The sequence below is a fragment of the Felis catus genome, chromosome A1 (genome assembly GCF_018350175.1).
Source record: "Felis catus isolate Fca126 chromosome A1, F.catus_Fca126_mat1.0, whole genome shotgun sequence".
In the NCBI taxonomy this organism is placed as follows: domain Eukaryota; kingdom Metazoa; phylum Chordata; class Mammalia; order Carnivora; family Felidae; genus Felis; species Felis catus.
In genome coordinates, this window is record NC_058368.1 from 136967901 (window position 1) to 136985122 (window position 17222).

Genomic DNA, 17222 nt, shown 5'->3' on the forward strand with positions numbered 1-17222 from the left:
GAACCCAATCAGACATACTCTCCTCTTTTATCTTTGAAACACAGAATGCTTTCTCCATGCAGGACAATCCCCAGGCACTTGAAAATAAGGGCTCTTTGGAGCTGCCTTCCTAGTAGTGAAGATTTCCTTCTCTCTTAATCTCTCTCTCTCTCTCTCTCTCTCTCTCTCTCTCTCTCTCTCTGTGTGTGTGTGTGTGTGTGTGTGTGTGTGTGTGTGTGTGTGTGGCATTACTAAGGCATATAAAACCAATGTTAACTCCTATTTGTGCGGAGAAGGGGATAAAATCCCCTTTTGTCTCTTTCCAAAAGTCTAGAGTAAGGAGGAAAAAACAAAAAGGCAAAAATTAATATAACAATAACTCCTCTTGTTGCATATTAATCCGTGCCAGATTCAAAATCAGGTCACATCTGGATTCCAAAACGGAAATAAATATGAGCCAGAAGAAAGTAGTGGGGTGGTGGGGTGGGAGCATTTATGCTAATAGCAACTGCATTCCTAAGGGGAGAAGGCAGGGGCCTATTGCATGTCTAAATGCCCAAAGATCTAGACTCCTAGATTCTAAAAAGTGGAGGGAATCATTGAGACTTGAACTTCCCTTCCAATTAAGCAATCTGTTTCAGGATATCTCTTGCAAATGATGACCTTGTCTCAGACTACACGTGCACAGCAGGAAAGAGCCTGCTTCTTTTGGAGGTGGTTCATTCCATCCCTGGACAGTTCTAACAGCTTTTAAAGTTCTTCCTTATCTTAAATCAAAAACATTCTATAGTTTGTCCTTTAGCCTTAGTTTTGCTTTTTAGGAGTAATGTGGGATAGGGCAGTGCAGCATTCAAACATTTAGAGCCAGCTTTTACACTCCCCGACCTGGTTCCTTGAGTTCCCCAATGTCCGCAGCTGGAGCTGCTGGCTTCCCCTCACTGCAGGTCAGTCAGGGTGATACACGAGTGCATGCCCCATTTAATCCTGGGAACCACCCTATTAGGTAGGTACTATTTTTATTCCCATTTTACAGGTGAGGAAATTGAGATCACATAGCTAGATCCTGCAGAGCTGAGATTTAAACCCAGGCATTCTGGCTCTACAGTTCACATGCTTCATCACTAAGCCAGTGGTCCTCAAACTTGAGCATGCATTAGAATCACAGTGGGTCTGTCCACACATAGATTGCCAGATGTTTCTAATGAATTCAACAGGCCTTGACTTGACCCGAGTATGTGCATTTCTAACAGGTTCCTAGGTGATGTTGGTGCTGGTAGTCTGAAAACTACATTTTGAGGACCACTAGTTGGTGCTAACTAAATCTTACTCTTGATCTGCATTTTTGAGTTCTCTCATTTGTTGCTCACACGGCACCCCAACGCCTCAGGAACTGGACAGCTCTTTCTAAGTTCCAGAGTATGACTGGGCTCCCACTCTTTGCTCTGAGATAACCCTGATACTACCAGTTTTCCCGAATCTCTGCCTGTTGTCATCATCTGCAAGGTGTTCCTGTTCTCCATCTTCCTTCCTGAGCCTCCAGCTGCTAGAAATCTCTGCAATCGCAGCCACTCGATGGTGGGTTTATCATGTCTGTGGACTCTGCTCTGTCCTGTCTGAATACTGACCAAGCTGAGGCTATGAGAGCCATCATCCCTTAAATCTTCTCTGACCTAGAACAATCAACATGGGCCACATGCTCGTAGGTAACATGGTCTTCAAATCTGTCACTGTTCAGCTGACCCTCCTCTGACCTCTCTCTAGGCCATCAATACTCATTTAGTGTACAGAGCTTAAAACTAGACATGGTGCTCCGTATGAGGTCTGGCCACAATTCAGTGGCACCATCACTTCATTTCTTTCTGACTTTTATGTTCTATTAATACTGCCTGTGATCGCATCAGTTTACCCTTGTGGCACATATTGACTTTGGACCCAAGACTTCCGAATATTTTCAACTAAACCATTCTCAGACCCATCTTCCCTCCATTTTATGCTTCTGTAAAATCTTCTTACTTTGACAGAGGGCTTTTCAGTGATTCATGTTAACTTTCATCTGGTGTGTTTTGATATTGTTCCAGTCAATGGATTCTTTTTTTCTTTTTGAAATAAATCTCTATTATTTTTTCCTTATTTTTAAAGGAATACTTCTTCATTACCAAAAAAAGTCATAAGATATAAACAAAAATAAGAACATTAAAAATTTTATTATGCTACTCACCCAAAGTTAATCATTATGAATACCTTGGTGCATATCTGTCCACACCCTTGATAAACATCTTTCAAAAATGTCCATACATTTCTGTACATAAATGATCCATAGAGATTATTTTTAGACTCACTATAAATCTAGTATATTTTGTATTCCTTCTAGCTCTGTCAGCCACAAAGTGACTTCTGTGCTTCATTGATAAAATGTTGTGTAGGATGAGCAAGAACAGGTTCCTGCCACGTAGCCCCAGATTCTGCCCTCCAGAAGGCTACTGATTCATCATTCAAAATTCATTGGATAGCAGTTTTTAGCCAGTTGGAAATCCACATGTTAGTGTCCTTTAGTCCAGTTCTCCATCTTATACTGATAAATAGCATGAGAGGCTTCACCTGTTTAAGTTGTGATGAACATTGTACTACCTGCAAATGTAATCTGTCTGGTAATTCCTAAATAACCAGGGTTCACATTAAGTTGACAATTGTAGTTTCCAAAGCCCAAATTATACTACTCTCCCTCCTTTCAGGAATATAGTCATTTTTCCATTTCCAATTTTTTAAGCACCTTTTCCATTCTTTTTGATTTTCCAAAAATTACTGGCAGTAATTCTGTAATTTCTTTGGTTGGTTCTCTCAACACCTTGGGAGATAATCCATCCAGGTCTGAAGAATGAAGTCTTTAACAGAGGCTTCCTGTTCCCTTACTATCTCAGCTCCTATCTTGGACTTCAGTTACCTCTTAACCATTGTTTGTTCCACACTTTCAGCTTGGAAGATCTTTCACTTTCATAGAGAAGATGGAAGCAAGAGTTGTGAGGAAGTTCTCCACTCCCCAAACCCCTCCACCACCATCATTTGTTAGAACATCAGACTCAGTACATTGTTCTGGTCATGTTGCTCTGGTCATATCCAACAAAAGACCCTTTTGATGCCTCCTAATTTTTTCCATTGCTTTGATTCATTTTTTTTCTTGTGTCCAGCCTTCCAGCTATAATTCTAACTCTTTTATACCAACCTTTCTCTTTCCCCTTAGTAATGTACTATTCTCTGACCCTGTGTGTGTGTGTGTGTGTGTGTGTGTGTGTGTGTGTTATCTTTCACAATCATATTTCATTGAAGTGGCCCATTATGCACTCATTTGCTTCCTTACATTCCTCTCTCTTTTCTTTTATACCAAGGTCATTTTTTAAAATCATATTTTCAGATTTGTTGTTTTGGTAGAGTCATAAGCCACTTACATATAGACTTGGAGCTATATCAACATACCTGTCTCTTCTTTGAGTTTTTGAAATATCACATAGATGCCTTACTATTCCCTCTGTTTTACTCTGGGTTATCACAAAGATGATATGGAGAGTCATATTCAATAAGGGGTATACGGATGTCAGACTTAACACGGCTATTAGCTTAGTAGCTGTAGAAATAGATGGTGGCTAAGTTAAACAAAAATGAAACTTGTTGGGAGAGTTGAAGGTTGAAACTGATGAGAAGATTTGGAACCAGCAGACAGAACCAAGGTGGTTCCAAGAGTTCACTCAGCAGGAATTATTCTCTCCGTGTGTCAATCTACTTAAGACCAAAAATTTTAGGAGAGACAGTGTATCTGACTGGTCTAACTATGTCTGACTCCTATCCCTTAGCTAGGAGCAGGCAGGAAACCCTGACTGACATATGCAATAAGACTGTACTCAGTTGTGGGGGGTGGGGGGGGGGATGTAATCACTCCATAGGGAATCAGGATGCATTTACCTGTAGTGGGATGAATAGAACTCTCGAGAACAGCAAATGCCCACTAGTTACTATTTCCCAAGGTGGACCTCACTTCTGCTTTACCAATACATTCTACCTTTTTTTCTTAGAATTAAGCATTAGTCAGTATTGGCTTTAATGATCCATCTGCTTCTGAAAAAAAATGGTGTTGTTAACAAGGGATATTAGGAATTTATGAGATGCTCTGCTTTTAGCAGCAGAAGACTTCCCACAGGTATCTGAACAGTGTAAGTCTCAGGAATACCGGTAATCTCTGTGCCAATTTTAATAATACCTCTGAGATTCTATTTACCTTGTGATCCCAAATCTTTTAGAAGAGTTATGCACAAATGCATTTATCTCATATTAAAATATTGAATTACTCAAACAATCATGTTTTGAGCTTATCGGACATTGGGAATCATAAATATTGTTCCTGAACCTTTCCCATTATTTCTTTTTGAAAATTATGAGCTGTCTCCTCAATAACATTAATAACTCCTCCATGAGAGTTCTGACTCTGGACTTCCTGCTACTCTGTTTCATCTTTCTTACTTATACCTAGTATACCATTTATAATATTTGATATTATAGTTTTTCTTAGACTTTTCCTCCATTCCCATCATTTCAGGAATGTAATTTATCTTTATCCTATTAAATGTGTTCCTTCAAAGCTCCACAAGTGGTCCTCAACTTTTGCCAGGAATTTATGCCAGCCATGTAGCTAGCTGGTCACTTCTCAGGACCATCTTCCTTTAAAGACAGAATCTTCAACAAGGAGGGATAAAAAAATTATTGTGATGCCTATCTAGAATCAGAGATATGATGGGGCCCCTGGGTGGCTCAGGTCATGATCTCGTGGTTCACGGGTTTGAGCCCTGCTTTGGGCTCTGTGCTGACATCTCAGAGCTTGGAGTCTGCTTCAGATTCTGTCTGTCTCTCTCTTTCTCCCTCTCATGCCTGCGTGCTCTTTCTGCCCTTCCTCTGCTCACGCTCTGTCTCTCTCTCTCAAGAATAAATAAACATTAAAAAAAATTTAGAATCAGACATATGAATGTTTCTTCTAATTTTACCATTTGCTCCCATGTGGTAGTTGACAGAAGGGAGACTTCCCTTGTCAAACATTGTTCAAAACAGACAACTCAGTTCTAAAGGGACCAGGACAGGCTAGGTACAGTCATCTCCTTATCCCTCACTGTGGCTAAGCTCCACAAAGCACACCTTCCACATAGCAAATTGTTGGGCATATGGATGTTGGAGGAGTAAGAGCGATTCTTAGAACCATTGATTCAAAGACAAAGTCTTTGGAGGTGGTGATAGTGGTTGGAAATACAAGATTAAGGAGAAACATGGTAAATAGAAAAGAACAAAATTCCTGATGTTTTTCTGTAAATGAAGTTTCTCCTATTATCCTGGAGATCTCCCCTGCTTAACAAATCAGAGTGACAGTAGAACTGGGAGATTATTTTTTAAAACTTCTGACTTCCAGGGACTATATTTGAAATTAAAGCAGGACACACAAATAATCCTAAATATCATACACAGGTGTTATCAACCCCCAAAAGGCTCGGAGTTATCAACACCAAAAAGACTTACAGAAGTTGGTGACTCTTAAAAAACCACAGCTACCTCGAGGAGTTGAGAGCCCCATTCGAAGTTTACATTGGAACCTGTCAATGGGATGCCCTTTTAGTTTCAGAGACATACTCATCTGGAAATTTGAAACTTCCCCATGACTCAGTTTCCCTTCCTTTCACCTGTCTTTAATGAAGTGACAGTATTTGACAATGGCCAAGCAAGCAGCCACGGATGGTTCCCAGGCTCTGGCACTTACTAGGCAAAGGGGTTTCTGGGGTACTTGCATGTGAGGGAGCTGATGACAAAATAACATCTGTATAAGAGAATGCTAAGAGTCAAACAGGGGAAGCCAAGTTCATGGTCCAGGGATTCAAGAACAGAAGAAAAGAGGAGAAAAGGCGAGAGGAAGGAAAGGTCATTTTGCCCTGCGTGAGACTGGGAAACTGGAGCTCTCTCATATGACTGACTGACTCCCTAGGGTGTGGGGAGGGCAGCCTGGGTGGAAGGCACTGTATAGACTGAATAAGAGGCCCTGGTTTTACACAAACATCCTTCATTCTCTTAACCTACTGGCAAAGTACAAATCTAGAGACTTTCTCCCAGAATGCTCCCCTCAGTGATTAGAAGCTGAAAAGGCAGAGGGATGGTTTGTTGTACAGTGTATCTGAACCAGCAGCCGCTCCTGAACGTCCATGTAGGATGGTCTTGGGAATGAAAACATTGTTGGTAGAAGGGGCTAGGAGGACTAACTGAAGCTAGATTTAGTTGGATTGCACATTTATTTGGGGGCAGCTCTGAAGTTGATGGAAATCGGGGCGGTGGCTGTGGAAAGGCAAGACTCCTCAAACCACTTCTTGGCACCATTTCCTTCCACAACTAAATTAGTTTGCTGATGATTAAGGCATGTTGTGAAAGATGCAGAGAAGGGTGGGGAAGATGTTTGCAGGGGCTGTGATGGTGGTGGAGGACAGAGCACATAAAGATACGGCCTGACTCCAGCAATTTAATATATACCAGTGATTGCAAGGGAATACAATTCAGAGTTCCAGGCTGTATTCCCATTTCATCCATGCAAATAGGGAAATAATGAAAAGAAGGGTAAAGGAAAAAGATATAATAGGAATGAGATTATTTAGCTCCATCAAGGAAAAGGGAGCAAAAGCATTAATCTCTAAGTTTAAAAAGGATACTTGGTAAGTAATAAGCATATATTCTCCATGCCCAGAGTAGACCTAACGAAAGAAAACGGACCACAGCCACAGCCAGAGGGGACATTGATCTGGGTAGTAGAATTTTCTCATCACTAGGTCTCTGGAACAGAAAAGATGCCCTTGTTCTGATATGGCTTAGTTGTAGCCCCACCCCTCAGCACTGTTCTCACTGCCTCAGGCGTGGTAAGCACAGCCCGTCTTTTCAACTAGATGCGTCCTGCCCCAGGCTCTGCCCGACATGTTGACCATAACTGACATGCGGACCACAAACTCATGAGAGGACCATCAGCCAGAATAACCCAGATTAGCTGCTCCTGAATTCTAGACTTAGAAGATGATAATGCTTATTGTTGCTTTGAGCTGCGAAGTTTGGGAATAATTCATTACAGTAAATAACCAATATTTTAACAACCTGAGGAACAGAAAGGGCAGAGCCAAGTTTGGGCCTAGGGAGCAGTTGAGCTGTGATCACCTCAGTCAACCTTATTAAAGTTTCTGAAGCTGGCATGACCCTTTAGAGTCATATATATTCACACAGATCAAAATGTAGAACTACACCCTAGAGTTGGAATTGCTGATAGCCAGGCTTCTCATTCGTTGGCGGGCACTGATCTGTAGTTGCTTGGCCCTTTATGCTCTATCTCTCTACCCATGGTTCTCACCTAAATGCCGGAACCTTTCTCCCCTATATACTGCCTGGAGATCCTACTGCACTCCTCACACAAAGGGCACTTTATGTGAGCTTGGAGAACATACCTGAAAACATTATGGGTGAGTTATATCAAGACATTAATAGAGACCTATCTCAACAAGTCCCCCACCATGTCCTGCACAGACTCTCAGGTTAATACAAGGTTCTCAAACACTTATTGTGATGGGACACTGTGAGAGACTCAAAAGAACTAAGACTCGGTCTTTACTCTTCAGGAACTGAAAATCAAGTCTACCCGCTAACTGGGACCCACAGAAGCTGAATCCAATCAGCTAGTTTTTCTTCCTCACTGATACAGCTCTAGTTACCAGGGGAAGGAACTGTCTGAGGTCACTGAAGCTGTGAAGACACTCTTTAGTAGTCTTCCCTCCCTCCCACCGCTGCCCTGTCTCCTTCCTTCCCTTTCTCCCACCCCCCACCCCCAACACACTGTTTGTGATAAAGGAGAATTACGCCATTATGAACAGAAGGTATTGGCTAAATGACTTGGGTTTCCCATTATCTTCATTTAATTCTTTAATCCAGACTGGGTGTTTTCATTTGTTGTGTTAAAATGCACGTATGTATTGCCATACATCTAGTACTTCAATGGCTTTCAAACTATTTTGACAATGACCAATAGTAAGAAAAAACATTTACCTTGTAATCTATCCAAGTATCCATCTATCTATATATATCTTTCTTTAAAAATATCACCAAAAGCATGTGGCCCTATATGCGCAATATTCTGGAATAGATCTTTTCTTTTCTAGTCTATTTCTTTTCGTAAAAATACTGGTCTTAACCCACTTGATTTCATGAACCATTAATGGGTCGTGACCTGTAGTTTGAAAAACACTGCTGTCTTCTGCCATACCACAAGCCTGGCCTCAAATTCAGGTGTTGGCCTTGTGTAATACAAACCTTAAAAGCCAGTGCTGTCTGCTTGCTAAATTGTTCTTCCTTTAGAAGTTAAAAGTTATCCTCGCTAAATGTACTGGAAGCAACATAAATCTGAGACTTTCTCAGAAGTTGGCATTAATGGGCTGTAATTTGGTGCCAGCGCTGGGAATATCAGTAAGTGCACCTGGCTCTGTCATTCTGCTTGATTGTCTGTCACAGTTGGGGAGGTACTTTCCCTCCAGATGCCCTTTGATGCAGCTCCCTTGAAAAGAATGCAAATTCTAGTCAACTCGGGCCAAGACTCCGATGGCCCTGGAGCTGATTGGATTACATGGCAAAGAGGCATGTGTGTCTGTCACTGGGAAGAGTGATGTGTTGTATGGGGAAACCAGGGGAGAAGGCAAGGAAAGGAGGGCAGGTATGGGAGAATTCTCCCTAAACTTATGCCAGCACTCCCAAAGCAGTAGTAATGATCCCACATTTGTGTTCAGTTCAGTCACGGAGCATGGGGGAGAGAAGCCGACATAATCTGCAAGTCAAACTGTGTGTCAGGCCCTTCTGTGGGCACATTTCCATATGGTCACTGTAGTAAGGAGCTGACGTGTATCAAGTGCTTATTTTGCTTTAGGCGTTTATGTGCATTATCCCGTTTTAATCTCACAATTCTTCGAGGCGGAGGCTATGGGAATCTCAATTCTGTAGGTGAGAAAACTGCAGCTTAGGGACGGAGAATAATTTCCCCTAGGTGACACTGCCAGTATAAGAGGGAACCATGACTGGATCCCAGAGCTTCCCGAGCCCGGAGCTTGTGCTTGTCACCACCACTCTACATCGTCTCCATCGGGTAGATAGGAAACTGGCTCAGAAAGGTTGTGTCCAAGGTCACACAGCTAACAGGTGGCAGAGCCAGGATTCATGTGGAGTCTGTACTGACACCATGTTCTTTGACTAGAACCACTCAGCACTGCCATATCCCAAGCCCACAATGACCTGGAGTAATTGAAGGGGAAATGTGGTTCTTCCAGGAATGTCAGCTTGAATAGGGCAGAGTGAAATAATCACAGGGCTGCTATTGAGAGACGTGTACTCTAGTGTGGATTCTCTACAAGCTTACTGGGGGTGGAGGGTGAGGAGGGCAATGTCTCAGATAAATCATCCTGCATCTTCAGACAACTAACAGTAATAATTCAATCTCTTGGACATGTCTGAGCTCCCTAAGGATCAGACTTAAAGATGGGAAGGCTTTGAAAAGTTTTTAGTTTGGTAGAAAGACTCGACTCTTAAAATTCCTTCTTAAACCATGCACCTTGTGAGAGGCCAAGAGAAATGTTATATTCTTCATTGCTTAGATAAATAGAAACAAACTCCTGGAGGGCAGGACCATGCTGCATGGTACTTCTACTTAGCACTCAAGTCTTTCTCCACTGTTACCTTGTAAAGCCCCAGAAAAGAAATTTCTAGTGCCAGGGAAGATATTTAAAATTGGGGTGGAGGGAGAGAAGTGGCAACCCCTACCAATACCACTGAAGGCATTTAAGCAACAATTGGAATAGTTGTTAATATTATCTATATATGTGTATAATATTATATATAATGAATTAATATTGCATATAATTAATTAACATAAGTAGAATTCTAGAATCATTATCTCAACAGGAACTTAATTATTCTGCTTATAATTTGGAAACTTTCCCTATATTGGATGTATTGTTGTTTATTAGGGTCCTCATATCCATGCCCTTTATATATAATGGCCTCACAAGCTTATTTAGGACAGTGACTGTCTGTAATGCTCATTCTGGTGAGCACAGTGCCTGCCACATAGCAGGTGCTCAATAAACATTCACCGAATGATTGAAGTTGTTGATATCCTCCCCCTTTTTTAGTTCAAATGGGAAAATAATGGTTGACAAATACCACAGACCCATTTTTAATTTAAGAGTGAGGATCAAGGTTTTGATGAACGAACACTGTTCCATAGTCTTACAGGCTCAGTGGAGGCTTTTATCACTAAACTTAACTGACATTAGTACTAAACTAGCCACATTGGTTCTTGCTCTCCAAACAAACAAATGTCTCATAGAGGTTTTTTGGTTTGGGGGAAGTTTTTACAGTTTAAAATTTGCAACCCTGGACAAGAATATAGTTCCCAGCAACTTGCGTCGTGGCTGGATGTATGCTCCTCCCACTCCTGCTGTGTGCGTGTGCGTCACCACCCTCCCTGCCCCCACCCAAATGGAAGATGCATTTCTCCCTACTGTTTACAGACAAGTCCCAGGAAAGACCAACCTCAGTCTCTTTGGTACAAGTTTTACAAGGGCCACCCAAGGGTACAGCCAGCTGACTCTAGCTCTTAGGACATCTGACAACTCAGGGTCAAGGGAAAATAGGATCTGAGGCCAAAAAAGAAAATAGACTGGTAAACTGGAGTGAAACAACTGGAATAAAGACTTCCTTTCAAAATTCAAACAGAGTCCTCACCCTTTGAAGGATAGGAGGTACAAAACAATGGCAAGACAACAGGAATAAAAGCCACATAAATCACTGGGCTTTTCAGTTTCTATTTACAAAGAAAAAGCTCCGGGTCATCCTTTATTTTCTGTGTTTATATTCATAAGAAAGAAAAAAAAAAACAAGGAGACTATAAAACTGAATATGGATCTCAGCATTACCAGCTGAACAGATGAAGGAATTTAAATGTGTTAATTTAAAAATTATGATCACAATGAAATACCGCTTCATACTCATTAGAATGCCTGTTATCCAAAAAATGGAAAATAACTAGTGTTGGAGAGGATGTGGAGAAATTGGAACCTTTGTGCATTGCTGATGGGAATGTAAACTGGTGCAGCTATTGTGGAAAACAGTCTGTCAGTCCCTCAAAAAGTTAAACATAGAATTAGCATATGACCCAGCAATTCCACTTTTAAGTATATACCCCAAAGAATTAAAAGTAGGGACTCAGGTAGATCTTTCCACCCACTGTTCCTGGCAGCATTGTTCTCAATAGCCAAAAGGTAAAAACAACACAGCTAGCTGCTCATTACAAGACAGGTGAATGGATAAATGAAATGTGGTCTATTCTATACGTTCAATGGAATACTATTTAGCCTTAAAAAGGAATGAAGTTTTGACACATGCTACAAAATGGATGAACCTTGAAAATATTAATGCTGCCTAAAATAAGCCAGACACAAAGGGCAAATATTGTATAATTCCACTTATATGATGGCATCTAGAGTAGTCAAATTCATGGATCCAGAAAGCAGAATGTAGGTTACCAGGGGCTGGGAGTATAGACAGTGGAGAGTTAGTGTTTAGTGGGTACAGAGCTTCTGTATGAAACATTTCTGGAAATAGATAAGTGGTGATAGGTATGAATGAACTTCATGCCACTGAATTACACACTTTAAAATCATTAAAATGGTCATGTCTATGTTATGTATATTTTATCACAATAAAAAGAATATGTCGTCAAACCTGTGAATCGATTCATTACACTTGCAGTGTCATATCAATGTTACCACCAGCTCCTACCACCTCCCAGTGAATAGGGCTTGCGTAGCCCAGAGGCAAGGGAAGTGGGAGCTGCCAGTGTCCACCAGCTGCTCAGCTGGCCTTGAACGGCTTTCCTCCACCAGGAACCAGGGGAGATGGGAGCTGCTGCTTGGCTTCCACGTCCCCTGGAATAGCACAGGCTGTGGGGAAAGGAGGCGTTGCACTCACCAGCTGCCCCGCCCCATTCCTCCTTACCAAGCAGGGGCTTGGTGGGGGGACCCCTTTCTGGCCACCCACCTGTAGGTTTGCACAGAGCGAGGGAAATGGGAATTGCTGTTTGGCCGTCAAGGTTACCTCAGCCTGCCACAACATGGATCTGGGTAGGTGGGATGGGTGCGGCCAGCCTTTCGCTGTTCCTAGTGAGTTCCTGTAGGTTTTGATGACAAACTATTTCGTAAATTGTTGCCAGCCCTTTGATCAATCTCCAGAGATTTTGTATGATTGTCTTTGCTAATTTTTACTAGCTTAATACATGTCTCTCCAGGGATGAGGTTTCAGTGGGATCCCTGCACCACCATTCTGGAAGCCGCACCTTCTCTGTAGAGCTTCAACTAACCATAATGGAAACATACATATTTTCGAACAGCAGCATTTTGTACAGGTCACTTTGAAGGATCTTCCTTGTAAATTCGTGTGTCAATCTTCTACCTTTCTTACAGTATCCCAAGGAGAAACAGAGATAGTGGTCACATCCAATCTCAGGTTTGTCTAAAAACTTGGAGATGATGTGGTGGTGGCCAAGCCTTTTGCTCAGAGAGCTAACAGTCTGAATAAGAAGCATGATTTGATTAGATAAACCTGAGATCAAAAGTGAAGTGTCCCTGCAGGAAGGTAAGGGGATTAACAGTGTGGAGGCATGCAGAGCTTTTGGAAAGACAAGCCCTTTGAAATCCACAAAATCATCTGCGTCTCAGATAGGGGCTTTGAGTGACTTCTGAGGGGATTAGACCCTGTCCGTGGTGTTTGCTTCATAGAGATGCATCATTATTCTCAATGATGTTTATTGAATGTCCCCTCAGAGGCTGGCATTGTAATTATCTGTTTCTAAGTCTCTGCATAGCCTTGCTTTGCTTTTGCTTTTTTTTTTTCCTTTAAAGACTTTGCTATTGCTGGGGATTTAATATTTCTCTTATTTTCTGTTGGTTTTTAAGGAGAAGAGGCAGTTGACTCAATGCTCTGTATATACAGTCTTGTAAAGCCACAGCTGAAGATTTTAAGTATTATCCTGCTTTGGATAACCAGCCACTGTACAAGAAGCTGTTTTCTTTGCTAGACTTGCTACAGGTTGGAAGGGAAGCTGTCCTTCAACAGTGGCAAATGACACAGCTATCATTTCCGCAGGTCCAGAATGATTAATAGGTTTTGCCTCATCCATCCCCTCTTCTGACAAGGTTGGAGAACAGTTTCATTATTACTACTTTCTGGAAGAAGAAACAAAATTATTTGCCAGCATGCTTAAAATGATGAATTGCTAAAATGAAACAAGTATCTTTATAATCCTTTTAGATGTCTCTTAATGTAGCTCTTCATTTTCCTTCCAAAGACCATTTGTTTATTAAGATCTGCCGTGTGAAAACTCGCAATACATATTTCAAACATCAGTTTAAAATGATTCTTCAGGTGCAATGCCAGTAACTTTAATAGCCCCCTTTGCAATGCTTCTGTAATCTCCCCGGCACGTCCTTCGAAGCTCCCTCCTGTCTCCCCTTCCCTACCCAAGTGCATTCTGAATAACAAAGAGTTTCTGGCTGGACTTACTGTTTGGGTCAAGTTCAGAGAGTATCCTTGTGTTTCTTTCATCATCTAATAAAGATGGGGGGCGGTGTGGGCAGTGGTCAGGGAAAGCACGTCGTAGAGAGGAAAGGCAAATGGAGATTTTTGATTCAAAGACTGTGGCCCCATCACTTTCTCTTACATAAAAATTGTATTCATCCCACACTTCCTACTGCAAATCACTCTGGTACGACGTGACAATGCAGCAGATACCCAAGGACTTTTCCCACATCACACTACAAACACAGTCACCCTCTCTGGGGAACCTAAGAGAAACTTTTGGGCTTCCACTTCCCCTCCATTTGTTTGAAGGATCAAGAGAACACAGTTCCATTTTCAACAAAAATTAAAAAGGAAAATCATGAAAAGAGCCAGCCTCCTCTTTTTTTCTCTCTCTTAATATATTGTTGCATCCAGGGAAGAGGAAGCGGTGAGCGCCACTGATACTGGGTCCCCAGGGACCCTATAAGGGTCACTCCCCAGCTATCAAATGAGCATGTCTTCCTCCACTTGCACAGCACGTTTGTAATGGGACTGGAAGTTACTTTTGGCTCAGCTCTGCTGTGCAAAAATATGAAATGCCATGGTGCTTCAGAGATTCAGGCTGTGTTCACACCTGGGTTTTCATAGGGAAGATAGTTTTCAGTTTTAAGGCTTTAGAGATTTGAAAAGCCATTAGCCATATTCCTGCCAGCTTCCATAGGCCTTGATAAGATGTGTGTGTTCCTTAAGGACAGGAGCAAATTTCTCCCACACATTTTTGTTTTTTATTTCTTCTTTAGGTACTGTCGGTGGTGCCAATGGGCCAGTTCAGTTTGGTACTTAAAATATGACAACATCTCATTTATTCTGCATTGTTGCAAAGTAATGTGTGCACTGGATAAAAACGGTCAGATGACTGAACTGTCACTCTTCGAAGAATTTAAAATGAAATGTATTTGGAGTGCATTTAGTTAATAAATAGGTAGAGATGATTAACCTGTTCTTTGACCATGCAAGTTCATTATTATTAACATGCTTTTAGTGGCTGCATCAGAGATGTCCTCAGGGCCTATAGGGATGAAAAGGACTTTCTGCAGCCTCACTTACGGTCTTGGAGTCTTTCCTTGGTTTTCTGATTTCTAACTGTGTGCTCATTTGTCCTCGCTTCTGCCATTCCTTCCCAGGATCTGTGTCTGACAAGCTTCATTGTCGTCTTTGGTCCCAGCTACTTCACCAGCAGCTGTAACCCAGAACAAAATTGAGAGAAACCAGATTGCTTAATTCTACATACATTACTTGGTAAATATGCTCTCTTGTCAAATGAGTAAAAAGCATGGGTTTTATGATAGCTCTGAGACTCTGATTCATCTCTTCTATCATTATGTGAGGAGATGGGCTTTATAGTAAGTGGCACTTTGTGCTTAGAAAAATACATATTTTTGTTACTATTATAATTAGCCTTCAACAGAACAAGTCACTTGGACCCCCAAAACAGATTTTGAACCGCCCACTTTAACTCTTCCTTGCTACCTCCTTAATCAAGGCCAATGTTATCTCTCACAGACTATTAAAACTGCCTCCTACAGGTCTCCCAATATTATTCTGGCTTCCTTCCAACCCATCCTCCACACTTTAGTCAAAATGAGTTTTGGAACATGTTAATCTCATTATCTTACCCTCATTGCCCAGTGGCTTTCCATGTCAACCTCACCCTACATCACTCTCCCTCTCCTGCTATGTGCTGCCCACACCATCTTTTCTCTTTGGCCGTGTTCTCTATACCACAGTCCTTTGTGCATGCTGTCTTCTCTGTTTGGAATGCTCTTCTCCCAGTTTTCCCCATGGTTGGCTCCTGATGTCCTTAAGTTCTCAAATTAAATATAAGTTTTTCAGACAGACAATTCCTAACCACTGTAACTAAAGTAGGTATTCCCAATTATTCTCTGTCTAGGGTGGAGAGACATATGGGAGTGAACACAAGTATGAAAATCTTTGTATCACATATTAACATCCATTGGGTCACATGCACCACGAAAGAGACATTTAAAAATCAGGCAGACAATGACTTGGCCAGTTGACTTCAGCCCTCTGTCAACAGCCACTCCAGTGCTAAAACAAAAAACATATGAATGAAGAGGCCACAGTAACAGATATGGAGGCTATACATGGGCCCAACAGCATGAAGTACATTTGCCAAGGCTGATCTAACTCCTATCACTGCTGAATATCCAACATGCCAGCAACAGAGCCTGGTGCTGAGCTTCCAATATGGCATCATTGCTCATGAAGATCAATCAATCACTTAGTGAGAAGTTGACTATATTGAATCCTTTTCATCTTGAAGAGCGAGTGGTCTTTTGGTCGTAGGAATGGACACATACTTCCAAGGGTAGAAAAAGGAGTTGGTCCCACCTGTCTGCACTGACAGTGACCACTGTTCTACTTTTCATCCCTGTAACTCTGCATTCTGCAGGGTTAGAATTCTCATCCTCACAAAGGGGTACACTTTCACTCGGGGACATAGCAAGATTATCCATTGAATTATAAGCTACAGCTGCCATGTGGGCATTTTTTGCTCCTTGTCTTCAGGGACCAGCAGACAGGAAAAGAGTCACCATTCTGGCACAGGTAATCAACCCAATCATCAGGAGGGAGAAGGCTGTTGTCACAAAACGGGTCATGCAGGAATAAGTGTGGAACCCTAGTAACCCATCGCGGTTTCTTTTGGTACTTCTCTTCCCACTTGTGACTAAAAGAACAAGTGCAGCAACCCCTTGCTGAAAAGGGCATGTGTCTTAGTCCACTTGGGCTGCGATAACAAAATACATAGACTGAGTGGCTCAAGCAGTAACATTGATTTCTCACAGTTCTGGAGGTTGGGAATTTCAAGATCAAAGTGCCGCCAGGTTCTTTGTCTAATGAGGGCCTGCTTCCTGTTTTGCAAATGGCTGCCTTCTTGCTGTGTCCTTAAATGGTGCAGAAAGTCCTCACATGGCTCTGGTCTCCTCTCCTTGTAAGTGCACTAAGCCCATCATGGAGGGGCTTCCATCTTCATGACTTCATCTAAACCTAATTACCTCCCAAAGGCCCTACCTCCAGATACCATCACTCTAGGGTTAAGGGCTTCAACATGTAAATCTGGGGTGGGAGGACACAACAACAGAGCAACATGGTGGTTGAGGCTCAGATGCTTTGAGGATGAGGATATGGGTCACACTACCTGAAAAGCCACTGAGACTGGCAGAGGTGATATCTGATGGTGACAGGGATGCAGACAGGTAATGGAGGAAGGAGAAAATAAGCACGAGCTATTTCTCCTAGACTGATTACAGGAGTGGGGGCTAAAGCTGATCCCACTCACCTTCCTCTTCTAAGTCTTCCTTGAGAAAGAGAGACCCACTGGTATCCTGGAGGAGATGCCCCATGAATATATACAAAGAAGTGGGTAGGAGTGAGGCAAAGGGTGGGCTGTGGTAGACACAGAGATGAGCTAAGCAGTGTCTCTTCAAGGAAGGACTTGTACTGAGCTGTGGGGAGTGCAGTCAGCAGACAGCCTCCAGCCACTGGCTCCTTCAGGGTCTGTCCCTGCTACA

At 42.1% G+C, this 17222-nt stretch overlaps 1 protein-coding gene across 4 annotated transcripts in view; it reads left to right on the plus strand.

Moving 5' to 3' along the window:
• The window catches only part of PTCD2 (pentatricopeptide repeat domain 2), a 115066-nt gene that overhangs the window by 91938 nt on the left and 5906 nt on the right, over positions 1 to 17222 (plus strand). For 2 of the 4 annotated variants that reach the window (XM_045061886.1, XM_019835337.2), the window contains exon 10: positions 14814 to 14928. In XM_045061886.1, the coding sequence (XP_044917821.1) occupies positions 14814 to 14891 (78 nt within the window). In that variant the 3' untranslated portion in view covers positions 14892 to 14928. Of the gene's footprint in view, positions 1 to 14813; positions 14929 to 17222 lie in introns of those variants that run through there. The other 2 variants (XR_002159974.2, XR_002159970.3) reach the window with 2 other exon arrangements.